The 27,804-nt window shown below is 39.1% G+C and overlaps 4 protein-coding genes across 5 annotated transcripts in view; 1 reads left to right on the top strand and 3 right to left on the bottom strand.

The window, feature by feature from the left end:
* LOC138124468 (ionotropic receptor 75a-like) overlaps positions 1–16,024 on the bottom strand; it is a 44,308-nt gene extending 28,284 nt beyond the window's left edge. Inside the window, exon 1 of the mRNA XM_069039507.1 lies at positions 15,907–16,024. Coding sequence (XP_068895608.1) covers positions 15,907–16,023 — 117 coding nt within the window. The 5' untranslated portion in view covers position 16,024. The remainder of the gene's footprint in view (positions 1–15,906) is intronic.
* The window catches only part of LOC138124469 (cytochrome P450 4C1-like), a 72,625-nt gene continuing 55,267 nt past the window's right edge, over positions 10,447–27,804 (top strand). The window contains exons 1-6 of one of the 2 annotated variants that reach the window (XM_069039508.1): positions 10,447–10,563; positions 10,628–10,674; positions 16,981–17,156; positions 17,212–17,318; positions 17,877–17,967; positions 18,020–18,208. In XM_069039508.1, coding sequence (XP_068895609.1) covers positions 10,561–10,563; positions 10,628–10,674; positions 16,981–17,156; positions 17,212–17,318; positions 17,877–17,967; positions 18,020–18,208 — 613 coding nt within the window. In that variant the 5' untranslated portion in view covers positions 10,447–10,560. Of the gene's footprint in view, positions 10,564–10,627; positions 10,675–15,294; positions 16,839–16,980; positions 17,157–17,211; positions 17,319–17,876; positions 17,968–18,019; positions 18,209–27,804 lie in introns of those variants that run through there. The other variant, XM_069039509.1, reaches the window with a different exon arrangement.
* On the bottom strand, positions 20,461–21,841 carry LOC138124869 (putative gustatory receptor 28b). Its single transcript, XM_069040050.1, has 3 exons — positions 20,882–21,841; positions 20,676–20,828; positions 20,461–20,526 (listed from the first exon to the last, which is right to left on the bottom strand). Exons 1-3 carry the CDS (start codon positions 21,839–21,841, stop codon positions 20,461–20,463), a joined length of 1,179 nt encoding a protein of 392 aa, XP_068896151.1.
* Positions 22,621–24,084, bottom strand: LOC138124477 (putative gustatory receptor 28b). Its single transcript, XM_069039518.1, has 3 exons — positions 23,370–24,084; positions 23,171–23,323; positions 22,621–22,751 (listed from the first exon to the last, which is right to left on the bottom strand). Exons 1-3 carry the CDS (start codon positions 24,075–24,077, stop codon positions 22,689–22,691), a joined length of 924 nt encoding a protein of 307 aa, XP_068895619.1. The 5' UTR covers positions 24,078–24,084; the 3' UTR covers positions 22,621–22,688.

Raw genomic sequence — 27,804 nt, forward strand, 5'->3', positions numbered from 1 at the left:
ATCCCAGTTAACTCGTTTAGGAAGAAGTTATGTTGAGGAGGCTTAAGCACACAGGAATTCCTACAAAAGCTGCGATAAAAAATTGAATAAATAGATATTCCGGGTAAAGTGGGGGAATTTCGATCAGTAGTTTATTTTTGTAGACGGGTTTAGAATTTAGTGATTGGGGGAATTCCGATCATTCGATTTTAGACGTGTCTAGAAAAATACACTTTTGATCGGAATTCCCCCAGTTAACTAGTTTAGGGAGAAGTTATGTTGAGGAGGCTTAAGCAAACAGGAATTCCTACAAAAGCTGCGATAAAAAATTGTAAAAATAGATATTCCGTGTAAAGTGGGGGAATTCCGATCAGTAGTTTATTTTTGTGGACGAGTTTAGAATTTAGTGATTGGGGGAATTCCGATTATTCGATTTTAAACGTGTCCAGAAAAATAAACTTTTGATCGGAATTCCCCCAGTTAACTGGTTTAGGAAGAAGTTATGTTGAGGAGGCTTAAGCAAACAGGAATTCCTACAAAAGCTGCGATAAAAAATTGTAAAAATAGATATTCCGTGTAAAGTGGGGGAATTCCAATCAGTAGTTTATTTTTGTAGACGAGTTTAGAATTTAGTGATTGGGGGAATTCCGATTATTCGATTTTAAACGTGTCCAGAAAAATAAACTTTTAATCGGAATTCCCCCAGTTAACTAGTTTACGGAGAAGTTATGTTGAGGAGGCTTAAGCAAACAGGAATTCCTACAAAAGCTGCGATAAAAAATTGAATAAATAGATATTCCGGGTAAAGTGGGGGAATTCCGATCAGTAGTTTATTTTTGTAGATGAGTTTAGAATTTAGTGATTGGGGGAATTCCGATCATTCGATTTTAGACGTGTCTAGAAAAATAAATTTGTGATTGGAATTCCCTCAGTTAACTTGTTTAGGAAGATGTTATGTTGAGGAGGCTTAAGCAAACAGGAATTCCTACAAAAACTGGGATAAAAAATTGAATAAATAGATATTCTGGGTAAAGTGGGGGAATTCCAATCAGCAGTTTATTTTTGTAGACGAGTTTAGAATTTAGTGATTGGGGGAATTCTCATCATTCGATTTTAAACGTGTCCAGAAAAATAAACTTTTGATCGGGATATCCCAGTTAACTCGTTTAGGAAGAAGTTATGTTGAGGAGGCTTAAGCACACAGGAATTCCTACAAAAGCTGCGATAAAAAATTGAATAAATAGATATTCCGGGTAAAGTGGGGGAATTTCGATCAGTAGTTTATTTTTGTAGACGGGTTTAGAATTTAGTGATTGGGGGAATTCCGATCATTCGATTTTAGACGTGTCTAGAAAAATACACTTTTGATCGGAATTCCCCCAGTTAACTAGTTTAGGGAGAAGTTATGTTGAGGAGGCTTAAGCAAACAGGAATTCCTACAAAAGCTGCGATAAAAAATTCTAAAAATAGATATTCTGGGTAAAGTGAGGGAATTCCGATCAGCAGTTCATGTTTGTAGACGAGTTTAGAATTTAGTGATTGGGGGAATTCCGATCATTCGATTTTAGACGAGTCCAGAAAAATAAATTTTTGATCGGAATTCCCCCAGTTAACTCGTTTAGGAGGAAGTTATGTTGAGGAGGCTTAAGCAAACAGGAATTCCTACAAAAGCTGCGAAAAAAATTGTAAAAATAGATATTCTGGGTAAAGTGAGGGAATTCCGATCAGCAGTTCATGTTTGTAGACGAGTTTAGAATTTAGTGATTGGGGGAATTCCGATCACTCGATTTTAAGCATGTCCAGAAAAATAAATTTTTGATTGGAATTCCCCCAGTTAACTCGTTTAGGAAGAAGTTATGTTGAGGAAGTTTAAGCAAACAGGAGCGCCTACAAAAGCTGGGATTAAAATTGTAAAAATAGATATTCTGGGTAAAGTGGGGGAATTCCGATGGGCAGTTTATTTTTGTAGACGAGTTTAGAATTTGGTGATTGGGGGAATTCCGATCCTTCGATTTTAGACGTGTCTAGAAAAATAAATTTGTGATCGGAATTCCCCCAGTTAACTCGTTTAGGAAGAAGTTATGTTGAGGAGGCTTAAGCAAACAAGAATTCCTACAAAAGCTGCGATAAAAAATTGAATAAATAGAAATTCCGGGTAAAGTGGGGGAATTCCGATCAGTAGTATATTTTTGTAGACGAGTTTAGAATTTAGTGATTGGGGGAATTCCGATCATTCGATTTTAGACGTGTCCAGAAAATAAACTTGTGATCGGAATTCCCCCAATTAATTCGTTCACGAAGAAGAATGTTGAGGAGACTTAACCAAACAGAAATTTCAATAAAAGCTGGGATAAAAAAAAATTGTAAAAATCCTGTCTGGCAAGCAGGAGCGACGTAATTTCGCAGTCAAAACCGGCCAATTTCGCTCCCAAAATGGCATCCAGGCGAGTTAAGCGCCCGCAAATTTATCACCGTCAACACGAAATCCCCAATCCAATTCGGAAAAATCGCCCCGTCCTCGGAACCATCCGGTTTTGTTTAGGGCGGCACAGAGAGCCGGAAAAATCGCAAGCAATTGCGAGTTGTTAACGTGCAAGAACACCACCTCCGGCTATTAAAATTCTGTTCGCGTTGTTCGAAGATACATTTCCTTTGTACTTCGCTTAGAGCGATGCAAATGATAGGGGGGATAACCTGCAAATTGCCCTGCGCATTTGTAAAAATATAATTTTTTTGGGGGGAGCTTTGGCACTTGCGCCGATAAAGCTCGATCCGTTCGCTGCAGAAAAAATAAATAAATTCATTATACTTTGAATTTGAACCGAGACCTGAGCCGATTAGCAGTTGATCGAATTGAAATTTAATTCAGCGGAGCGCCTTTATTTTTCCTTCATTTGAATGGCCGAGTTAAAACAAGAAATAAGGAGGAGGGGGACACCCCCGGTCTCATATCTCGCGATGATTTATTCATTTCGGTTTTTTCTTCGCCTGTCCTGATGGCACCCCATCTCGGAAACTTAAGACTAAAGAGGGAGCTGCATCATACGGAGATATAAATTTCTTCTTATCAACGGGCGATGCTCTCCCGGTGCGGGCCGAAATATATTAGCGGATCAACTAAATCTAACATTAATAGGGCCACTAACTCAACCCACAAATCTCTTTTCGCGCGCCCTCACTTGAGGATTTGGCCACGGCGATGATAACAACATCGGCGAGTCGTGCCGGGACGCGTTATACGTCAAAGTCGCACTAATGAAATTAACAGGAAGAATGAAAGAAACAGGAAAGCTCCCCGAGGAGCGGGACTTTCGGGAGATTTTCAAGGAAATGCGCAGTAAATTATTCAGGAGTTGTTTACAAATTTTCCCGATAGTTGGAAAATGAACTGGGGAACGGTGTATCAGATCGAAGAGTGGATGGCTAATTTCGGTTCGGACCGGGTTCGCTTCAGACGAGTAAATAAACACTGGGAATAATGCCGCCGAATCAACACAACAATGGACGCAAACATCTCGAATTGAAATCGAAAGCAAAAATTGAAAACTGAGGTCGATCCGAACACACAAAGGACCTCCGTGGACCAGAACGTATCAGGTCATGCCGAATCATAGATAATAATGATGGCGAGGTGGTGCGGCTAATCTTCGCTCGATCGTAGAAGCTAGCAAGCAGTCAATATTTGGATGGGCGGCCGCTGGAGAAAGTGAGTTCAGTTCACTGCGTTGTGTCAGAAATATTCTTAGCGATGGTTAAATCAATTCTCCATGTCCTTTTTTATAATAATAATGATAAAAAAATGAAAAAAAAATGCGATGGGGAGGTTGTGTAAAATGTGGGTGTACAGCGAAATAAATCATAATGTGAAACTTTGTTATCTTTTTAGTAGCTTTGGGAGCTTTAATAAGTTTTGAAAACTCAGCAACTCCAGAAAGTAAAATATTTCAAGAACAATCAAAAGTGTGACATCAAGGTTGTAGGAGTTGATTGATTTCCCATTTCTTCTATTTCCGAATGATCTCCGATAAAACGATCAATGTTGAGCACGTATCAAAAGCACGCACTTCCTCGTACTTCTAATTTTACAACAGATCGATGGGAATGTTTTATTTATGGAAAACTGGGCGTCCTTCATTAAACCATGTCGACGTAAAAATGCACTAAATCAGGAATACATTTCGAAGGAAAAGTTTTAACTGAGCATTACCCCCGAAGGACCGGCGAAATCCCTCGACTTTCATCCCGGAAAATATCTACAACAACATCTGCGCCGGATGGCGGCGAACCTCTCATCCAGGACGAGTCGATATCCTTCGACCGACTCCTTGCAATTAACAAGCTTACAAATTTTCGCTCGTCGCATTAAAAGAAAACGACTGGCGGACTTTTTAATTAAGTGTGCAAATAATTTTCTTTTGCCTGCGACGATTCGGACACGTCTTTTGTCGAGCGATTAATTAAATTCTCCAATTTTTTTGCGATCTCTGTGTAAAAAAATTTAATAAGGCGGCGGCGCCTCCGATTTCGCAGCCGTAAGACAAACACGCTCGCAACAATTTTAATGGCGGCGACCTGCGATTCAAGCATTGTCTAATTATTTTTGCATCGGTCTCGTTTATCTTTTTCGCAAATATTTAATAACGCAGCGCGGCGAACGTCCCGGGCCGTAAAACAAACGGAATTGCCGAGTTACGGCGTGGAGCTGATAAATTAGCACCACCACCGAATAGATTTAAATAAGGGCTAGAACTATAAATTCACGATCTTGTTTGCTCGTCTATATTTTATCAATTACGAAGGGGTAGGTGTGGGGTCCGGAGCGGCGGAGCGTGCAGCCGGATAGCGATCAAGCAAATCGGGCTAACAAGAAGAGGAACCGATGGAGGAAGGAGTCCCGCTCCCGATTAATTCACATTTTTAGACGTCGACGGTGAATAATCATCGTGCGAATATGGCCGAAAGTCGGGCGTTCCCCCGGAACGCCTGATTTATACGAATCGAATAAAATATTTAGGTTATTTCCTATTATGCGGGCACCGGCTTTTGTCTCATATATCAAAAGGAAACATCTCGAAACAAACTTAGCTATTTCCGGGCCGGTTTCTAGTCTGTTTCCGCTGCGACTTACAAGCAAGCGGCTTAGCGCACATAGATAGAGACGCCGAAAGCCGTAATAGGCTTATACGAAAAGATCCGATAACAGAAATTTGCATAATTACCTAATGGGAAACGCCACCTCAAGGTGGTCTCGTGGGCCCTTTACTACTGAAATTGACAATTGTTAGGTTCCCGCGAAGCAGGTGGCGACAGCGTCGGTCCCTCACCCATCCATGTCGACTCACTCAACCTTAATTACCACCAAACAGTAGTGTTGACATCACCGAGCATCGTGGCCAAACGAGTAGCGCGGCGTTTTGCATTCTGAAGTGCCGAGTTCGAATCCCGTAGAAGCGCTTGGGTTTTTTTCTCGGTATGACAGACAAGTAGATGTTGGGTCTGTATGATGTCCACTCCTTCACCTTCACCTACTTCTCACCACGAACCCCACCCCAGATATCTTCCCAGTGATGTTGAAAAAAAAAATAAAAATAAAAATGATCCTTTCTTTTTTACTTTTATCTTAAGTTATTTTCTAGAAAATTTAGCATCGTGTCAAACAGCCTTTAGAACCGGTCGTTACATTGTCGCGACAATGGAAGTTTTGCATTCAAGGTCATCAGTGAGGAAAACACCACCTCATAAAGAAGACGCTATTATCTTCAACGATCTCCAAAGCAAAGAAAACTTCTTGAAACAAGCCTTCCACCGATCGAAGTTTCAACAACTTCTACCAGAGAGAACATTTGTCTCGGGTTTTTCTCTGAGGAAGTTGTCCTTGACGAGATTAAACCTCCATTGTTCTGAAGAATTTTCCTAGGCGGTCATTCAAGCAGTCCTGACACTCTTGACACTCATCCAATTCTCTTCCTGTCAAGCTATTTGCTGTCCCCGTGGAAGTCCGCTTCCACCATTGTGATTTACAAATTGTGCAAAGACATACAACTATTTAATCTTCCTCCTAAATGTTGCAGCTAATGCATTAAAACTCGTTCTAGGGTTCAACATTGCAGTATGGTTTAATCACAGCAACTTTTCCAAAGTCGAAGAAATTCTCCAGAAAAAATTCTAATCCATCGCTAAATTTGGAGACTCCTGGAGAATCGAAACCAACCCAATAAAATCCAAGAATCCGTTCATCTGGTGTGATCTCAACCTGAATAATTGTCAAGAATTCCACCAAGAAACTCTCCTCCAAACATTCAAAACCTTCATCCCGTCCGTACTAGGACATCAAGTTTTCATCCGTTCTCTATCTCTCAATTTTACAAAGTAATTCTCCACCTTCAACAGAAGAATAATAATCCCCAAGATGTCTTCTTTTTCATTACCAAAATCTGAACAACTTCGATGCAATCCCGATTCCTGAAATTCCAACAGAGATCCGCAAAGAACCTTGAAGAGCAACAAGCAAGTTGCTAATTCAGAACCTTCACATTTCCTTCAAATCTGCAGGTCGTAACAATTATCTCAACCAACTACTGAAGAAACTCAAATGAAAACTGAATCTCCCTTCTAGCCATCCGGAACCACACCCTGGGAACCAGAATCACCCGAACCTTGGATCTCGGAATTCTTCAATTTCTATTTTCAGATTTCCATCATTCTAGAATTTTCAGGAGGAAGAGGAATAAGATGATGAAGAAGAAAAGGAAAGAGAAGGATCAATCATTTTGCTAAATAGATAGGAACCAGAACCTGGGAACCGGAATCACCCGAACCTTGGATCTCGGAATTCTTCAATTTTTATTTTCAGATTCCCATCATTCTAGACGTTTCAAGAGGAAGAAAAAGAAGATGATGAAGAAGAAAGGGAAAGAGAAGGATCAATAATTTTGCTAAATAGGAACCAGACCCTGGAAACCAGAATCACCCGAACCTCAGATCTGGGAATTCTTCAATTTTTATTTTCAGATTTCCATCATTGTAGAAGTTTCAAGAGGAAGAGGAAGAAGATGATGAAGAAGAAAAGGAAAGAGAAGGATCAATAATTTTGCCAAATAGGCATAATAATTTTTTTTTTGAAAATCTCCTTTCTGTTTATGTTTAAGCAAAAATTAGGAAGTATGTCTTTTGTGCAGGAGTTTTTGTTTGTGTAGATAAAAAATAAATATCACTTCGTGATTTTTCAAATTTTTATTTAAATTTTGATTTTGGTTTTAAAACTCTCAAGCTAGGCTCTAGAAACAAAAAACTCTACTCTTCGGCAATAGGTGCCAGTGATAGTTCTGTCACGTACAATTAGAAAACTGCTTTATTTGTCAAAGAAAAAGCAGAAAAAATATTTTCTTTCTTGAGTTTTTCTTATTCAAAGACATTTCTTTTCAATAATGGGACATCGGCGGTTGCAAAAAAATTTATTCTGCGTTGCAAACTGTCCAACTCTTGCGGAGTAGATGTTTCGAAGCACCGAAACTGAAACTGATTTTCAAATATTCAACAACGCACTCTTAAGCCCCTCAGAATGTGGTCGCCATTAAAATCATCGCTTCTCATAAAGCTCCTTGATTTTGAGCCTTTGATTCCCGCCTGATACGTGTAGCTTCTTGGCGGCGAAGAGGAGCTTTACGTTGTGCAAAATCAAAGCGAAACCCTTGTGTTGCGTGGCTGAAGATGCGTGAGTGTAAACACAAAACAAAATCTAATATTTAATGATGTAAGAGGTTTTCTTTGTAATTCTTCTCGTGCCGGTGGAAGACCCCCCAATGATCTCCGTTTCGTTCATTACATCAACGTGAAACACGGCCGTGGATTCTTTAGAATCGCGAAAACCTCCAGAGAAACATCGAGTCAGTTTCTCTTTGGATCTCCTCCCCGGCGAGACTCTCGAACGGGAGCATTAATTAGTTCGGGAATGAACAATGGACGGTTCTCCCCGAACCGGAAAGCTCTTCGACGGCGAGGAGTCGGAGCCGAAAAAAGGGAAATCACTATTTCCTCCCGGTTTGAATAACAAAACAGAACTCTGCAAAACGGTAGACAAACACGAACAATTAACATTAAAATCATATTTCGCCGTTCCACCCAAAGCAAATATAAAGGTATTTGAACTAAGCTTTGATATTTACCCAATTCCTCGAAGCTTTATATTTCAAGTTTCTGAATAAACTAGCCAGAAATGAGCTTTTGTTTAAGTACGTGACCCGAGGGTGGCGGCGAAAAAATCCCGGCCCGCGGAAACATCTCCCGCTAATTACCCCGGGGCGTCCCCTGATTACTTTCTCATTACTCATCAAACAATTGAAACAACAAATTACAGTCGTCTTAATCCCATCACCGATTCCCTCGAACTTGTTTAATTGCACCGGCAGCTCGATTAAAATTTTGATTGCCACCCCACCCCACCTGAAATCATCCCCCTGAAAACATTTACATATCAATTATCCGTCGCCGCTTCGATCCGCGACTTCTTCGCATTCCGCCGACGACCGTCGAGGGTCATCCAGAGGTTAGAGGCAACGAGAGAGGGGTTGAAAGGTCGTAAGGGATGTTTCGCATAACGTTCGCCCCTCTGAAACATTTACTACAATCTATCAAGCAATTTCCCTTTTAATTACGGGGCGCCACGTAAGCAACGGCCAATTTGTCATCCCCAGGTGAGTTTATTGCAATCCTGCGCCCCCGTTTTTGCCCTTCTCGGGAACAACGAATTGCAAGGGTACGACTTGGCTCCTCGTAAAGCCCGTTCCGTGGAAATCTCGATGCAATGTAGAAAAAGAAGGACACGCTGATCCAATATAAACCCCCCGTTTCTTCAGTTAAAATAAATGGAACAGAAGTAAATAAAGGACTTTCGATTTTAATAAATTCCGCTCAAAGTCTGCGAAATTAGGGCGCGAGTAAATAAAAAAGCTGTTGGTGTGTTGTGCGGAGGGTGAGTCTCGGCAGAAATGCGCATACTTACCCCCGGTAAAAAATGGAATATCGATGAAGACTGAATGTTAAAAACGGACCCGCTCCCGCCCGGTCCAGACTCTGTATCAACCCCTAAACCCCTTTATATTAGCCGAATTCATTATAAAACCGCAATAATTTAGAAAGGGTCGCCGATATGAGATAGTCAACGTGGGCCAGGATCAGAAAGGTGCGAAGTGTTTATTATGTCGGGAGAGTTATACCGGGTGGGGCTTAAAGACCCGCAGGGACTCCGTATAAAAATACGACCAACGAAATTGAAAGATTTTAACTGGAACGTTTTCCGTTTATTTCTACAAACGGTCCGGCATGAAGGACGCTCTTTCCTGTTTATTGGGTGCTTCGCATCAAAACGACCATGAAAAGTTGGGTCTTGGAGAGCCTTAAAGATAAAAAAAACATTCTGGGGGAGTGCGCTTCAGAAGTCAACACGCGGTAAAAAATCCAGGTAGGAGTGAACGCCGCGGGTCCAACAACAGTCCTAAACAATTTTAATTAATTCCGCACTATGTATTTGCTCTAAATATGACGGACAAAGCGGATTATGTGTTTGTTCAACATACGGAATTACCAAAACATACCAAACAGTTGGCTACCTGTTTAAAATTCAAATTAAAAATCCCCCAAATTACTGGGGGCTAGTGTTTATACGGAATTAATTAATTCCCCCATAAACATAAACGTTTGCACTAGAGCAAAACGTCTAACATTACGCTGAGCTATTTAGCTCTAATAATGTACGGGGTACCAGCATGAGCTAAAACTACTTGCTACCACTCATTAAACTCATTACCCATAGAACAGAATGCTTTATACTCCAACAATTAACTTTACAAACAAGCTGAGAATACAACTCTGAAAAGTTGTCTTTTGTCCCGAATGGCGTATCTGTCGGTTGCAACTTTGCCACATTGTGAAACAACTGTTAACTATCAGGGGGGATGTATGCGTACATAGTTTCAATAATGTAATAGGTGGGGGCACAAGACAACCTGGAGCAGGGAGTACAGAGGACAGTACAAGAGACGACACGATACAAAGGAACAACGGGTGTTATTGTAGATCAAAATAAACAAACTTAAATACCCTCGTTTTGTCGGATCAAAGGGAATTAGTTTGAAAAATCATAGCTAAGTTTGAGTTTTAAATTGGAATGTCAAAATGTGTTGCCAATACTACAAAATGAATAAAATGTCAACATACATTCATAGACCTAACTAATTGAGTGACAAGAAAAGAATTTTTATATGTAGTTGCAACGAAAATTAACTGCACGGTTTTAATCCAGTGGAATTTTGTACTATCGTTGGTGATAACATAAATTTTGACAGAGTTTGTACATTTGTAGCAAATAATAAAAGTAGTTTTTACAATCATTTTGATCTATGTCTATGGTAACAGTAAATGTCACGTGAGAGTGTTGTTGATGGTTGATTGGTTGGTTCGACTGGCGTTAGATGTCATGTCCCACTTGACAGAAAAAGAAACATTTAAAATGACTCAGTGTTTCATGAAAGAAAACGAATTTTTTGTGCTTAATGTTACGAAAAATGACACGGGAGGTGCTAAATGGTGAGAGCGCTCGTTACGATAATCTATTTATGACTAACTTGACTTATGTAAACAATTTTTCCAGGTTATCAGCTCCAGCACTGGGTGGTGGAGGCAATTTTTTTCAATTTTGTGAGTAATACACGTTGGCAATCAATTTTTCACCAGATTTGTTGGTTGCTGTTACGAGAAGCATCCAGATTTTAGTTTAGTAACTACTCAGCAAAACTATCTAGCAGCATGTATAAAATTAGAAATGAGTTAGTGATGATAGCAAGATAATATCCACTTGGTCTTGTAGTATTGGTTGCCTGCAGGGTCAGCTTTGAACTTTTAGCTATTGCTTTGTAAAATAAGTTATCTGCAATGCAGCGTCTGTTGCAATTATTTGGAATTACAGTTTAAAGGATAATCCACATATTTGATTTGTTTGTTATGGTCCAGTATATCGCAATAATTCGAACGCGTGCGTCAAGGAATTCATTTGTACTTTTTCTCCAGTGTAATAATTTGCATCAAATTAGACCGACCCACGTTCCCAATAATGAAAGCTTTTGTGAAACAGTTTTGACATTTGCACAAAATCCAGCCCCGCTGTTGTATATTAATTACTAATTAGTTAACTTCATTACCGACGACTTTATTAAATCGCACACACCACATTTTAATTAATTACAACGCTGACATCGTGCTAATTGTCGAGCCAACAAAAACCGTGACGGAGTCACAACGTTGTATAAAGAGTTGCATACGATTCCCTCGACGCCACCCTGATCAATATACACCCCGATTTAACCCGGGGGGCATCATGCATTACCACAATAACCAGTTTTTTGCCCCGCTCACTAATGACGATCTTCTTTGGGACAAAAGGCGGAATTTTCTCTTGTTGCAGATGTAATCGGCGGTGTAACGTCATTAACGAGCGATTGAGGGTGACCGTCGCGTTTCGTTTAACGAGAAAACGAGTTAAACCTCAAGCAAATCCACTTTCAGAACGATAATTAATCGGTGGGTGAGACAATGGGGGCAATTGATGGGGATTGGGAGAGATTAATCGGACGCTGCAATGGGGAGTGGCTGTTGCGGTGCATAAAGCGGACAACAATGCAGCCGCGATTCTGGAATGTGGGGGATTTTTCAGGGGGTGGGTCGGGTTCTGTATTGTGCAACTGTCAAAGAGAAAACTGGTATCAATAACCGATTAAAGCAGTCGGGGTGGCTCTGTTTGGTCGCTTTTGGTCTTGAGAGTTTTTGGATAGGATGGATGAGCCAAGAGCTGAATGGTTTGACAATTTTTGATTGCTCTTTCACTTTCCTTGCTCTTATGTTTGATCAATTAGTCCGGCAGCGGGGCAGTCGCCAACCGGAGCGACTTTTAAGACTACAAAGCGCCCCCATCTGCGCACAAAAATCCTTTGTCGCCGGATTTTTTCCGGACAGGCCGTATTTAAACAGCCCGATCGAATTCCGGCGCGGCCATTACGGCAAGTACGTTTTAATGTACACATCGTTATGGTGGCACTTCCGGTTAATAGCGAGCTTTAGCCGGCAATTTATGAAGGTTTGTAATAATACACATATAGCCAAATTACTCCAATTAACACTCTTGCTAAAGCCGCACATCTCCCGTTAAGTGGTTAAATTTACCCCGTCAGTTCCGACCCTGATTTCTATCCCGCCCCCGAAAGAAGCGGCGTCCTCCTCCTCCCGCGTCGCGTTACATCCGTAATTAATTATTCGACGTGGAGGATCTCTTCAGCTTCTTTCCGCTTGTGCTCTTTTCGGCGGGTTTCCATGGCCGCCGGCGAAATTGATTATGTGGATTTGCTTTATTGGTCCCTAAAGATTTTATTAGACATTAACGGGGGATAAAAGCGACGCTTTGTAACGGTCAGCAGAAGCGCAAAGAAAATTGTTTTCGCCTCGGAAGGCGTCTCGAGGAGAGCGAAGGGCCGGCTCTCGAAGAGCTCGAGTGCGATCGAGGATTACGGGTTATTAATAGGATTAACGGGGTTAAAGACGGATTTAATTGGATTAGGGCGGCGAGACGAAAAAGAGGGAAGGGATTAAAGGAAGCGCGCTTTTTTCAATTATTCGCCGGCTTCGACGCCTGCATAATCGCATTCTTGGCTGCAAGTCTGAGGCCAAGGACATTCAAGGAGTGCAGGAATTATTTGTATTGTGCTATTTTTAGCCGATTGTCTGACATTTGGTCGTGATTTATGTAATTTGATCAATCAAGAATTATCTGATAATGGAGTAATTATTTTTGCTTTATCAAGCTATTTTCAATTGTATGAGGTCACACAATCGAATCACAGTAATATGAAAGATGTAATCGGAAAGAACAACTGTTTACAGTGGATAAAAGTCACAAATTGTACATGAGATGAGATGAAGAACAAAATGATCGCAGACAACGGACATTTTCTAATTACATGTTTAGAGATACGTCCAATGTAAGTGGTCGAACTGATAAAACCTTTGTTTTTATCATTTTTCTGTCTGGAATCTACAAGTTTTGATGAGAACTCAATTATTGCATCTCAGTCTCAAATCTGCATCTTGATTAATTTTTTTAATGTACGACAGTGCTACACATGTTCCAGACAGGTAATGACTTATCTTACCGCACGCCGTGTGGTAATAAATGTTTCACGGCACGTCAAATAAAGGGGAAAAACAGGCTAAATGACGCGATTTTTCAGGGACTGAAACAAAAATGAATAACGACTGACGCTGCTACTCCTAAAGAACTCATTCCCTCTTCGCAAACATTTACAGAAACGAAAATCTAAATTTTACTGTTCACGTAGTTGCCAAGGAGTTGCTATGATTTTGCAAACAATTCAATTCATCCTTGGCTTTGAATTGAATTTTTATTCAAATAAAAATATGTCGATTTTAAAAACTTTAGAGCGGTTGTAGATAAATTTTTGCAGGCGACGCGTGGGGTCCTACACTATTATCGCACTTGTGCGATTACACAAACTAGGTCGCCCTGGTTTTGCAAACTTCACTTGCATGCAATAACATCTGTGTCGCTCTTGTTGCGTCAACAAGTATTAACTACTTTAGATCCCTCAATTTTCTTTATTTTTCGTACCGTGTTATCTTCTCTCCTGAATTTTGACGTACTCATTTGTACCACGATACACCACTTTTATCGATGATGCTGTCCGACATCAATACAATCTTGATAAGCCCCAATCTTGGGTGTGGAAATAACAAACGGAAACTTACTAATTCTGACAGTAAGGGGAAAGTATCGTCTTCCGGTCGTAAAAAGACTAAAATCCATTCCATTCCAGCATAGATTATTGTGGGAAATTTACAAACACGAACGCAGCAAATGTAATTTCACGCGTATTTGTAGGTATACAAGTTGCGTGCATGATTTTTTGCAATTCACTGTTTTTGTACAATAATTATGTGTCATTGCGTAACTTCCGTAGAAAAAAAAAGTTTTGGATTTTCTCATGGGCTATGAGTAATATCTGCACAAACTACGAGTATTGGTGTCAGGTAGGCGCTACAAACCAACCGGAAAACATCATCATTCGTAGCGATATTTGGAACGACTTATGCAGGTTTTTACAACGTACTAATTCTTTTATGAGGGTTGGAACGGTTGGGACAGCCCATTGCTGTCAACTGCCATAAATTACTCAAATTATTGACAGTTCAGAAATGGGCCATATTTAAACATTTCTTACTGCGGTCCAGATTTGAAAACCCTCCACACAGTTGATTTTGGAGTTTCAGTCACTTTTGCAGTTTGTTTCAAGGGCCATCGGATTTTAATTTGTTATCGATGCTCAAAATAAACTTTTTCGAATACGGACCATCAAGTTGCAAATTTTCTGAGCGTGCCGGAGCGACCGAAATCAGCTAATATTTACGGACAAGCCATAAACCATTGTAAAAGACAAACGGCTTATTTTGTAATGAGCCAAATATCGTTTCCTACTACTGTATGTATTTCAATTTGAAAGTAGTCGACGTTTTCAGTTTTCCTTTACAGATATTCGCACAGATATTTCCAAGCCCATGAGAGAATCCAACACCTCTACTGACTTAAAATCTTTTTTTTTTATGTATTAAAACTGTATGCATCGATCATTTGGTTTTTTATTTATTGTTGCGTCACGTTGTTTCTCTTGAAAACGTACAAAGGAGATTTCTGAAATATTTATTTTTAAAAGTCTACAACATCTATCCCTCGAGACGAAACAATAACGGATCCTTTACTGTCTGAATTTAATTTTTCATTTCTTGCAGCTTGAGGAAGAATCATTGCCTTAATGTACCTTTATAAATTAGTTCACTTCAAGATTATCGATAGCACATAAATTTTCTTTTCTCATTCATTTGCAGCCATTTCCCGTTTTCCAATTCCACAAGAATTCTGTTTAATATCTGTTTTAATTTATTTTTAATTTTTTTTTTGGCGAATATTGTAGGTGTTACCAGTAATATTTAAATCGTCCTATTCCGTAATTGGTCCAGTATAACATTGTGGAACAATAAAATGTTATTACATAAAATAAGCGACGTAAAAGAGAAAAGCGAAAATCAGAGGGTGTACTGTGATAGCACATGTATCAGGTGTTCAATTAAATTTCTCCTCAAAGTTGAAAGGTCGATTGTGAACGCACCACGGATCACGGATCAGTTGTTTAAATTTGTACCTCACTTTTTGGGTTGTTTGTGTCAAGTGATTTATTTTTGAATGCAATAGAAAAGGAAATTTTCGTAATCGCTCAACACATGACTATGATTTCCGTAAATTAATTTTAGTTGTTACAAATATTATCTACGATTTCAAAACTTGTATTTGGGGGAAAAAATGGACAAAATTTTGTGTTCTTTCAATTATTCTTATCAGTGCACTTCAGTCAAGGCTACCACAAATCAAATTATGTACAGCGATTTTTTAAAAAACTATTATCGTCAGAAATACATACTCTTAAAAGTCCAAAATTTTGATAATGCAATTAATTTTTCCTTAATTAAACTTCAAAAATGTTTGATGTAGCGTCATTAAAACAAAAATCAATTGGAAATACTGTCAACACAGCTTCCAAAATTCGTTAGTTAATGCCACGCCACACGGGCACCATCGTGCCACCCCGTCGGGGGAAAATTTCGTCAGAGTGTCTGACGTGCACTTTAATTAAAATTTCATCGTGCTTTGGAGATGTACTCCTAAAAATCAACAAATAACATTTTTTGTAGACTTATCACTCGCCGGAATCACTCTATCTCGAGTTTACTACGACAATTATTTGAAGACCTGTAACAATTCAGGGCCATCGTCGTCGAGAGTCCCCCTTGAAGTGTTTCTAAATAATAACTGACCTTAGAAATTAGATCACGTTTGACGGTCGTGGATTTTTGGGCCCCCATTTGTGACCAACAGCAGCCGGGGCCGGCAACTCCGACACAAACTCCTGACACTTCCTGCACCACCCTCATCACTCAATACTCTCCCTTCCGGCTCTTCCCCGATCACTTCGCAACTTTCCGAAACATGTCAATCTCCCCCCTGGTAAATAAACATAAACAAAGAAAAAACCCAGCAGACAATGGACGGTTGTAACTAAGCGACGTTCTAATCAGGCTGATCCAACAGGTGTTCGGTATCAGATCGCCTAATCAGATCGAAAACGCTGATTGTCTGGGCCAGACGGGGCGCGATGGGGTGATTAGATGCGTCACCCTCGGCGAGTTTCCCCCGTGTCGGACGTGTGCAATTTTTCCGGGGGTTGAATTTCATCGTTGGCTTTAACGCGACGTTGCGGTTTTCGGGGTGCAATTATCTTTATCTTATCGTCCGGACGAAAAAGCCCCGGGAAGCTTACCGCGCGTTTCTGTTTACTTACGCAGTTTTAATGCGAGGCAGGAGCAGGTGCTGCCGAAAATGGAACAAGGGAGGGTGGTCGGAGGACACCCTCGAGCTGCAGTAATGACGGCGGGCCCCGGAAATGTGTTATAAGTGGTCGAATCCCTCGAATCCACAATTCAGACCCACGTTCATGAATGTCTTGCGGATCCAATTGAACCTGAAGAATTTGATCAATTTTCGGGAACCAGACGGCATCGCTGAATGCAAACCGGGACCACTTCATCTTATCACCTAGACTCTGTTGTTCCACCGATAAAAAATCATTTTCGAATAATATCTCGATCGATAAAGATCTAATTGTTTCGGTTAAATAATAGAGTCGATGGCTCCTCCAAAACTATCATTCTTGTGTGGTGTTTGTGCAACGGAGCCTGCTCTGATTTCGGTAAGTGCACGAAAGCAACTTTCCCGTTAAAACCCCGGGATGCGCTTTTTCTGCGGCGTAAACCTAATTAGATCTACGATAATACAAGAGAAGTGAATTTTTTTCGCCGACGTTTTAATCCGAACCGGCACTCCTCTTCCAGGACAATGGAAGTGACGTTTATTTTTTTGGTGACGATTTTCGTCGTCTCGTTGCATCGCTTCTTCCAGTGGTACCAGAGGAGGAAGAGGATCTGGGACGCCATCGAACCGTTCGGGGGCGAAAAGTGGTACCCGTTGGTCGGGACCTGCCTGGATTTGATCAAGGCGTCAAGGGAGAGTAAGGAGTGAGCTTCTGGGGAGGTTCCGAAAGTGGACGTTTGGATTTTTTGCAGATTTCTATGAGGTGTACTCCGCCAGGAACAAGAAGCATGGACCGCTCTTCAGGACCTGGATGGGGTCGATTCCGGCCGTACACGTCATGAAGCCCGACCACATCGAGGTAGGGCAACCAAAATTTTTTTTTATTTTTTATTTAACTCAAAAACAAACAGATCAGTTTTATTCAAACAAATTTTATTAGAAAGGAGAAGTTTCTTACTGTGTTTTGCACTTCCGTTCATTATCGTGTAGTGTCAGGGAGCTGCGCAGCAAGGATATATGTATGTTGTGGTGTAGTGAGTTCGCCTCATCAAAATTATCATCACATTTAAAGGTACTTTGGCGTTAGTAACTATGTTTATCTTAATCAGGATGGTCACTTATGTTTTGTCTGTTTGTTATTAAAAACGTGTAGTCTGAAACAGATACAATCTACATAAAAACATCACATCTATAAGTTAGCTAAATCTCAAACAACAAATTATCAGATCATTTTACTATCGTGCTTTTTGATTTTTATTTATAGCAGTAGTTGTGGCGCTCTTCAAGGATCTATTTTAGGCCCAGTGACTTGTCTACATCATGCACTAAATTAATGATAAAATTGGCGTTTGTTTTAAATATCAAAGTGAGCTCTTTATTTGAAACAATTGAATTTGTTGTCACTTTTTGATTGCAGCGCATCTTGAACAGCACCGTGAACCTGACGAAGGGCGACATCTACAAGTTCGTGGAGCCCTGGCTGGGGGAGGGCCTCATAACCGGCTCGGGTAAGTCCCCCCTCTTATCTGTGGCAATAACTAGATCATCCCTCGGCCGCAGACCACAAAAAATGGCACCGCCACCGGAAGCTATTAACGCCCACCTTTCACTTCTCCGTCCTGGACAATATGATGGAAGTCATGACCGAGAAGGGCCAATACCTCGCCGACCGCCTCACCCAGAAAGCCGACGGCAAATTCTTCAACATCTATCCCTACTTGACGCTGTGCGAGCTGGACATCATCTGCGGTGAGTGCTCTTGACAATTGTCCCCCGTCGAAAAATCGCATAAATCCCCCCAGACCGGAATAATTGCGCCAGTTATTGCATATTACATCCGGAGCCGGGACGCGCATCTGTTCACTTCTTGGGCGGCGTATCCGGAAGCGATCGAAACAATGTTAGAAATTATTTGCGGATCTAACAAACCGTGACTAATGGTCGGCGCTAACGTGCAATAATGGGGTGTAAACACGTCGACTCCTTGCGCTTTGTCGCAATAAAGGACAACCTGCAACTCAAGCAAAACACGGTCGCTCTGGCCCCGGCCCGGGGGGCGCTCGGGGCGGTTTTCGCGGTCTTTTATACACATCGTAAATCCACGGGAGCGGAGACAGCGCGCAGTTTAACATACGCATAAGAAAACTAGTTTGCCGCAACCAGCAATACGCGAGCACCCGCGCCGCTTCTGGCGCGAGCTGCACGCAACGCTACGTGAAATACCAATCGTATCTTATCGCCGAGACGGACATTAAACCCTGGTGATTTTTTTTTAATTGCTCTCGTCGAGTGGAGCACTAGAAATGTGCCAGCACGAGTGACGTTGTGCCACTCGAGAAATCTTTAATTACTCGACAAATCTATTATGTTTGATAAGAACAAGTGGGACCATAGAATTTTGTTTTTCTGATGAAACCTTCAACCTGACCCTTGACAAATTCATTTCGCAAAGGTCGATTTTTTTCAGCTGGTACAATTCCTATCGAATGCGTCGGAATCTTCGAATAGTCTCTGTCGCTTGAATTTTCTTGGGGCCAGCGTGACAAGATAATTTTCCTGGTTCGATGCCGCCGCTCAGCCGTCCCCAGATTGGGGGCGGTTAAACATGTGAACAATTTTTGTTGTGCAATTGTGTAACACTAAACATTGTCGGTGTAGAATGATTTAAAAAAAAATTATATCATTTAAAAGTAGGCGTTGAAGAGTCGATTGTGAACGCACCACGGATTACAGATCAGATCACGGATCAGCTGTTGAAATCTAACCTCACATTTTACGTTGTTTATGTTTTTAGTGTGCAGACCGACGAGTGGTGTGTTCACAATCGACTGTTCAACGGATACATTTAAATGAACACCCGATACGCCGTTTGTGTCGTATTTAAAAACAGTTCGCCCTTGTTATTGATTTTTTTTTATTCTATAATGAGACTGCGTTTGTTTAACAACCTGTTGAACATGAAAAAAAAATCTATAGTAAGTGTACTGAACAAAGAAATGTGATCACAACGCAGTATGTTCTTTGTCGACTGGTATCAAAGGAAAAGCAATATTTACTTCAAAATCTGGATTATTTTTGATGGCGTCAAAAAGATTGAATTTGTTGTATTCAAATGTAGAAAAATATGTTTACAAGAATTTGAAGAAAAATCATTATCTATCGCGCGTTCAAATGAAATCCTGGGCTAGGAAGGCGTTGAAAACCGTCAATTGTTTTGCTTTTTTACAGCGTGGATTAATTGGAGCATGTTGACAGCTAACCTAAAATTTAGAGCCAGAGAATCTTTCTTTTTTTCTGTCTTTGCAATATTTTAGATTAAAAATAGAATAGAAAAATAGATTCTTATTCTCGAAGCAAATATCTAAGGGCACGCTTTGTTGAAAACAAACATGTTCAATTAAATGTCATTTGTGTCAAACGGCGGGAAATTCAAACTTTACACTGTTCTAAACGGTTTTAAAAAATAGATTATTTTTTGTAGGGTAAAGTAGACCGAATATCACTGATCGTGAATTATGTGGCAAAATATTTTCCCCCAGACGAAATTCATTCCCTGAAAGGACAATTTTATAAATGAGGAATTTAAAGGATTTATATCCTAATTATTACCGGGAAGTTAAAATGAAAATACACTTTTGGGCTGTAGAATCGGGACAAAGTTCTCCAAACTGAACGATTTCTGGTAAAACAATAACGGTGCATTAATAATAAAAGTACATTTATTAATTAGTGTCCCTTAATCATTCTTCCAAATTTTCCGTAAAGTCTACATTTTGTTGGCTGAGTAAATTGCAGCAAATTTTCATCCCGTCTGAATAAACTTGACGTTAACAATTAATTTGAAAGGGTAGTTTCCATAATTTCTTCCACATCCGCACTATTACGCCGTTCTCTAAATTACCTCGAGATGTTCAAGTGCTTTTGGTAAAACTTATAGTGCGACACTTTGACTTCGCCCTCGTCTTAAATGCAGTGCGATTTGTCCCAAAATAAGTCTGCATTTATTCCTTGAGTGTAGCCGCTAACTGGATCAGTATTATAATGTAGGTTGTAACTCCTCCAACAAACTGCAAATAAATCCGAATTAATGAGATTCTTTCTCGATTTCTCGAAATAAATTTTGGACCGATCGAAATGGATTTTTTGTGCGACCAAGATTAACTGCACAATCAATGTTTGAGCTCTTCCAACTAATCCAAATTCTTGTCCCACTCACCGAAAACACCAAAGTGTAATTGATCGGAAAAAATCCAGCCGCGCTGAATTCGACGTTCTCGTTGGCGATTTGCAATGAAAACATTTCAATTTCGTCGATGACGTCGTGGTCGTCGGTGTCAATTTTGTGAATGAGCTCGCCCGACTTGGTCACCTGCGGGAAAAGTTTCATCGATCGATCGAGACAGGAGACATCTTCAGGCTTACCTCCAGAACGGTGGAGTAGCAGACGTCGCAGACCCGGAAGCAGTCGATTCCGTACAGCACAGCCAGGAGGAGAATATTTGAGACCTGCAGCCACGGCACCACATCCGCTTGCAAGAACCCGGTTATGTAGAAGAACATCATGGTCATGACGAGGAAAGCGACGGAGAACTGCAAGAGCAGGGTCAAGCCGTAGATGTCGTTGAAGAGTTTGATCATCTTGGAGAGGTGATGGTGCAAGGAGCAGATCTTGCAGAAAGTGAGGAAGAGTCGGCGGTTTTGGGAGGTCCTCTCGACGAAGCTCGTGCTTTCCGAGGCGAAGACGATTTTTTCGATTCGACCGTTGAGGAGCTGAAATCGGTGTCTCAACATGAGGACCAGCTCGGTTAGTTGGAAGGACAACGCTTGGCTGACCATCATGAAGACAATTCCTTCACCGTGGGCCACCATGGAATAGTGAAAATATCCCTTGTTCTCCATGTACATTAACACATAGGCAACAAGATGCAGCGCCACGAGTAAATACTTCAACAGCAGTCGCCTAATCATTTTGGTTTTGTATTTCTGATAGTTGATCGTCAATCCATTGCTTCTCAATTTTACGTCGAAGTCAACAATTTTTACCAAGAACTCGACGAGTTTGTCCTTTTTAACCAAAACGCTTGTCCAAGTCGTTACAAAGAAAGTGCCACTGCAAACCAAACCAATTGAATATGTCGTTTTCATGATCATTTTTAAATGCGGGTCTACGGCAAAATTGTACATGCAGTAACAGGTGACTAGAGTGAGTACACAACTGGCTGTGACATTTCCGGCGGTTTTCAATTTGGAAAACTTGAAGCCTGACTCTGCACAGGTGAAAGAAATAATCCCGAGCATTTGACCCTGAGTGAGAAGTATTCTGATGGACGTTGTAAATTTTTTGAACGTTTCTTCGTTGGATTTTTGCACCTTGTACAACATTGTTGCAGATAGGGAGTGCGTATTGATCGATCGATAGCTCAACACAAGAAAATTATGTTGTTTAGAGGTTTGATGGATTGTGACAAATTGAATTAACGCCACACTATACAAATAATTACAAATTACCCTTTCAGACACTGTTAATTGTCATAATAAACTGGAATTATTGAAGCTCGAGGCTTTTTAATAATTATGTCACACTAAGAGCTTCATTGTTCATTCAGTTTCTAAATACTGGACTTTTTTGCATTTTTGTACCATACCAATACAGTCCGTAAATGATTGATTCATGATTGATAACTCAGTTTGTATGAAATGTCGTAGTTTGGAGAAGAAAAATGAAATTCGGAAAATATGTAAAAAATTGTTATTGGGAGAAAAATTGTCGCCGAGGCCGCTTGCGGCCGAGGCAAGACAATCTCATGGATGTTAAAGGCCAAGGTATTTTAGGTACGCAAAGTGCTCGTTTCGCGTACTGTTGCACAAAAACTAGGTTAGTTTGTTCCTTGTGTTGAAAGACGTCAAAGTCAAATTACTGGAATAATCTTTGAGACTGTCTGGGACTTGTATCAGTATTATGATGTACGTAATAATGCTTCCAATTATATGCGAAGAATAATTGTGGAATTATTCGTAAACGTTAAACCAAATAATTAACTAAGTCAATAATCAAATATGTAATTTATTTTCAAAATGACAATATATGGGTTCATGACTTACAACAAATATACTTTTAAGATTGTGTTTTATAGCAAATTTGTGCTTTTGTTGGTACTTTAGTCTTCAATGCTTCTTCTTCACTTTCTTTCAAATAAAATATGGTATAATTCAAACCAGGAAGAGATGATTAGGACAACGTGGCCGCTAACTGTTTCAGTATTATCATGTAAGTCGTAACTCCTCCAATAAACTGCAATTGAATCCAAAATTATTGGGAGTATCATTTTGAATTTTCTGCGTAATATAACATGATCTTCCATTTCATAAAATAAGAAAAAATTTGAAGGCATTTTTGTCGAGAAGACTTAAAAAAAATGTAATGTAATATGTCTTTTGTCTATGGTCAGCGCGGCGATTGCGACTCAATGGTGTTATAAACTGGTGTGATGTTTACGTGATTATTAAAGTAGTAAGATTTAAATTTCCCGCACAAAACGCAAATTTGGCGAGGCAGTCTAAATCCGGCTGTTCATGACGTCGCTACCAACTATCACGTGACTACTTCACTGGTTCTCCGCGCCAACTATAGATCAAAACTACTCGAGAGCTCCACTGTCTCTGCTACTAACGAGTGTACCAAATGTCCTATTGGCTCTACGAACCACTCACCGAAAACACCAAAGTGTAATTGATCGGAAAAAATCCAGCGGCGCTAAATTGGACGTTCTCGTTGGCGATTTGCAACGAAAACATTTCGATTTCGTCGATAACGTCGTGATCGTAGGTTTCGATTTTGTGAATGAGTTCGCCCGATCTGGCCATCTACAAGAAAATGTTCACCCGACGGTCAAAAAATCTTCTACTTTACCTCCTCAATGGTGGAGTAGCAAACGTCGCAGATGCTAATTAAAGTGACTCCGTACAACAAGCTCAAAACTGAAAGTTTCGAAATGACATCCCATTGTACAATTTTAGCTTGTAAACATCCAGACATGTAGAAAATCAGTATTGTCATTATTACGAATATGGTGGTGAAGAGTGACAGTAGGACTGGGCCGAAGATGTTGTTGAAGAGTTTAATCAGCTTACACAGATGGTGGTGCAAAGTGCAGATTTTGGTGAGAGTCAGAAAGATTCCTGTGTTCTCGACGAAACTAATGTCCGAAGAGCAGTGTTTTGCAATTTTCTCGAGTCGGTTGTTTAACAATTGAAATCTCTCCTTCAACATTAGTATCAGTTCTACCACTTGAAAGGAAAATTCGTGGTTAACTATCATGTAGACCATTGCCATAGTATAGCTCAGTACAACATCTATTCGTAAATCAATACTACTAAAGTTGTTCGTGATCATCATCACATAAAGAGTGCAGTGAAATATGAGAGTTAAATGTTTAAACAGAAATCGTTTTATCGTCTTCTTCTGATATCTCTGGTAGTTGATTTTTAGTCCACTGGTTTGCACTTTCACGTCAAAGTCAACTATTTTTACCAGAAATTCTATTGACTTGTCTCTTTTTATCAAAACATTCGTCCACAGTACAATTAAATACATTCCACTACTAACCAAACTCATCATGAATGTCCATTTTATAAACGGATCCTCGTATGAACTTGTTGCAAAGTTGTATGTTCCATATGATGTTATAAAGAAAGTTACAAAACTGGCAAGAATATTTCCCGCGTAGTTTAACTTTGATAAACAAAATCCCGTTTCTGTACAATTAAATGAAATCAAGCCGAAAATTTGGTTTTGGATGAGGAGTATTTTTATCATCTTTTTAAATTTTTTGAACACTTTTTCGTGTGATTTTTGCACTTCGTACAACATATTTGTGATCGTATTGTAACGGATGGATTGTTTTGTATAACAAAATTATGATGTTTATCCGACATTTAATAGATTAATGGCTAGAAGTCGTAAATTGAACTAACAATACACAATTTGTATTTGTAATAACAAGTCAACATTTTCAAAGGGTATTAATTATTTCAATTGATTGCGGCCCCGTATATTATCAAATAATATATTTTTTAATGAAAACGGTCATTTTACGTGGGTACTCACAAGCGGACGAAAAGTAACTCTTTTTCGGACGCTGATCGTGGCCCCATCTCTTGGTCTGTCTTTAGTAAGTTAGTAATGAAACCGACAAAACCGATTATTGTCCTGTCACCATAAATTATATAAATAAGTAATTGTATTGCAAATGGTAAATTTCTAGTTTTGTTGGCAAGTTGATAACAAATACTATTAAAAAATTGTTTATATTTATTTTATTTATTTTATTATTTAACTAAATAATTAAGTTTCTAGTTAAATAATTTATTTTCAAATTGACAGTATATAAATTCACAAAGAAAAATACAGCAATTACTTTTAAGTAGTTGGTTGATTCCATATTTTTTCTCCATCTGCACTATTACCTTCCAAATTACCTCAAGTTTTAGAAGTGTTTTTGTTGGAAGTTATCGAGTAGCAAGCAAGGGCAGATATATTGTTATTTCGTCTTCACCCTCTTTTCTAAAATATCGTACGATTTAAACCAAAAAAAGTACACGGCTATTACTCTGTCAGTGTAGCCGCCAGCTGCAATTGGATAAAAAATTACTGCAAGCAAAATCAGAATCTAACTATCTAGTATCTTCCTTTGTATTTTTATTACGTTTGTAAATTTTGTAAACATTTTTTCGTTGTGTTTTTCCACTTTGTACAACATTATCTGGGACAATGAGTTGAATAAAAGTGTGTTGTTATGGTAGAGACAATTTAATTGATTGATTAACGATTTGGAGTAAGTAAACAATATAAATAATTACGATCCAAAGCTTTCCGTCAAAATTAATTACAAGAGTTGATTGAGGCCATATTTCTGTTTGTATTGACATCATGCTATAAGAAAATTTCTAAATCTGGTTTGGAAGTTTAAAACATTTTAAAACTAAAAGTTTAGACCCTAATTTAAAATTGTTTCGGAAGTGAAGTAAAAATACAGAAAGTAATCCTAAGGAGAAATGGTGGATGCGTCGGGAGGAACATGCAGATTGTTTATTTAAAACTAATCCATTATAAATGATTTTTTTCTCAATTGTGCAAAAGCTTTGCTATTTCATTTAGTCGATGTCGGTATTAATATTAATCACTGGAACGATTATTGCTCTTCACTTTTGCATCAAAATATAAATTTCGCACCGATGCTCCGATTTATTCAAACATCATTATTGACGTAGTCGCACTTGTACTAATTATGTAAACAGTGCAGAAATTACGTAAATGTATGCAAAGATTTTTTCTTTGCACGAATGGAAATTCATTTACCTATAACTAAAAATATGTAACCACAATTTCATTTTGCAGTTAAAAATTTTGATTTATTTCATGACTTTTTAAAAATATATTTTTATTTGAAGAGCAGATAGAATGAGCGAAATTAACTCTAGCAAATCGATAACCTCGTTTTTTTTTATACATAAATAAAACGTTGTTTGTTCAATGTCAACAGTTTTATTAATTATGAGCTTATTTGTAAATAAATGTGAAATAATTACATATTGATTAAATAAAAATCAGACAATTATTTTAGATCAGAAACAAAACGTCCATTACTGTTTCTGTGCAGCCACCAACTACAAAACAGTACAAGTACTGTCCTCAGTAATCTTCATCAGATGAGAAGTATCATAATTAAATATCTAAACACTAATCGTCTTATCAATCAATCTTCTTTTCAAATCTCCAATAGTTTATTTGCAAACCTATTGTTCGCGTCAACCATGTTTAGCAAAACAATAGTTATTTATATCACAAGGCCAGAAACTGTCATTTTGCAAGTGCGAGCACGGTTTGTGATCCGAGGCGTTAGCCGAGGCTCCACAAGTGCAAGCAATTTTTTTTTGGAACTTTATTTTGTACGAACGATGATGCTTACGACGGCAGTTGTATTACTTGAAAGCATTAATTATATTTTTATATATTTTATTTTAAATTTATTAAGAAAATTGCAGCAAGTATACTTTTATGAATAAACTTGTCAACGGAAAAAACTTTTAAGCAGCAGTTTTCATAATTTTTCTCCATCTACACTATTACTTTAAAAATTATATACATCAAGTTCTTAGAAGGTAGATAAAATGTTTCTTTATCTTCATCCTCTTTCAAGTAAAATATCGCATGATTTGCACCAAAAAGACGACGATTACTCTTTCAGGGTCGCCGCCAGCTGTATTAATATTATGATGTAAGTCGTAACTCCTCCAACGAACTGCAATTGGATAAAATATAATTGCGAGCAAAATCTAAATTTGACTACGTAATATGTAACATCATCTTCCACTAGACAAGTTTTCAAATACTTCGTTCAAATTGTATTTTGGTATGAATTTTATACAAATTTTTCTTGGTGTTTTTGTAAGACTTTTTTTTAAATTCAATTGGAATACATTTTTTGTGTTAAATCGATTTGAAAACTCTATTCTGAACGCCTACAACCCACTCACCGAAAACACCAAAGTGTAATTTACCGGGAAAAATCCCGCGGCACTAAATTCGACGTTCTCGTTGGCGATTTGCAACGAAAACATTTCGATTTCGTCGATAATGTCGTGGTCGTCGGTTTCGATGTTGTGAATGAGTTCACCCGATCTGGTGACCTAGCAAAAAAAGTCATCCCACGTTTACTGATTCTTCTACTTTACCTCCTGAATAGTCGAATAGCAAGCATGGCAGATGCTGATCAAATTGATTCCGTACAACAAGGTCACAGCTGCAATTTTCAAAATGAAAATCCATGGTATGACCGTGGCCTGTAGATACCCAGTTATGAGGAAAATCATTACTGTTATTACTATGAATACGGTAGCGATCATTGAAAGTAGGATAAGGCCGAAGATGTCGTTGAACAGCTTGATCAGTTTGGACAAGTGGTGGTGCAAAGTGCAGATTTTGCTCAAAGTCAAGAAAAGTTTTCGATTTTCGATGGTCTTCTCGACAAAACTAGTTTCCGAAGAGCAATATTTCACAATTTTCTCTAGTCGGTTATTCAGTAGTTGAAATCTGTCTTTCAAAATTAATACCAGTTCTACCAACTGGATGGAAAACACGAGGCTAACTACCACATAGACCAATCCCAAACTATTGCCCAGTACAACGTATAAATCAGTACCATTATCTTGGTCTTGACCTATCGTCATATATGAAGAAAACTGAAGTGTAATAGCAAAATATTTAAACAGTAGTCGTCTAACCATCTTCTTTTTGTATCTCTGGTAATTGATTCTTAATCCTGTTGTTTGCACCTTCACGTCAA

The sequence above is a fragment of the Tenebrio molitor genome, chromosome 2 (genome assembly GCF_963966145.1).
Source record: "Tenebrio molitor chromosome 2, icTenMoli1.1, whole genome shotgun sequence".
NCBI lineage: Eukaryota > Metazoa > Arthropoda > Insecta > Coleoptera > Tenebrionidae > Tenebrio > Tenebrio molitor.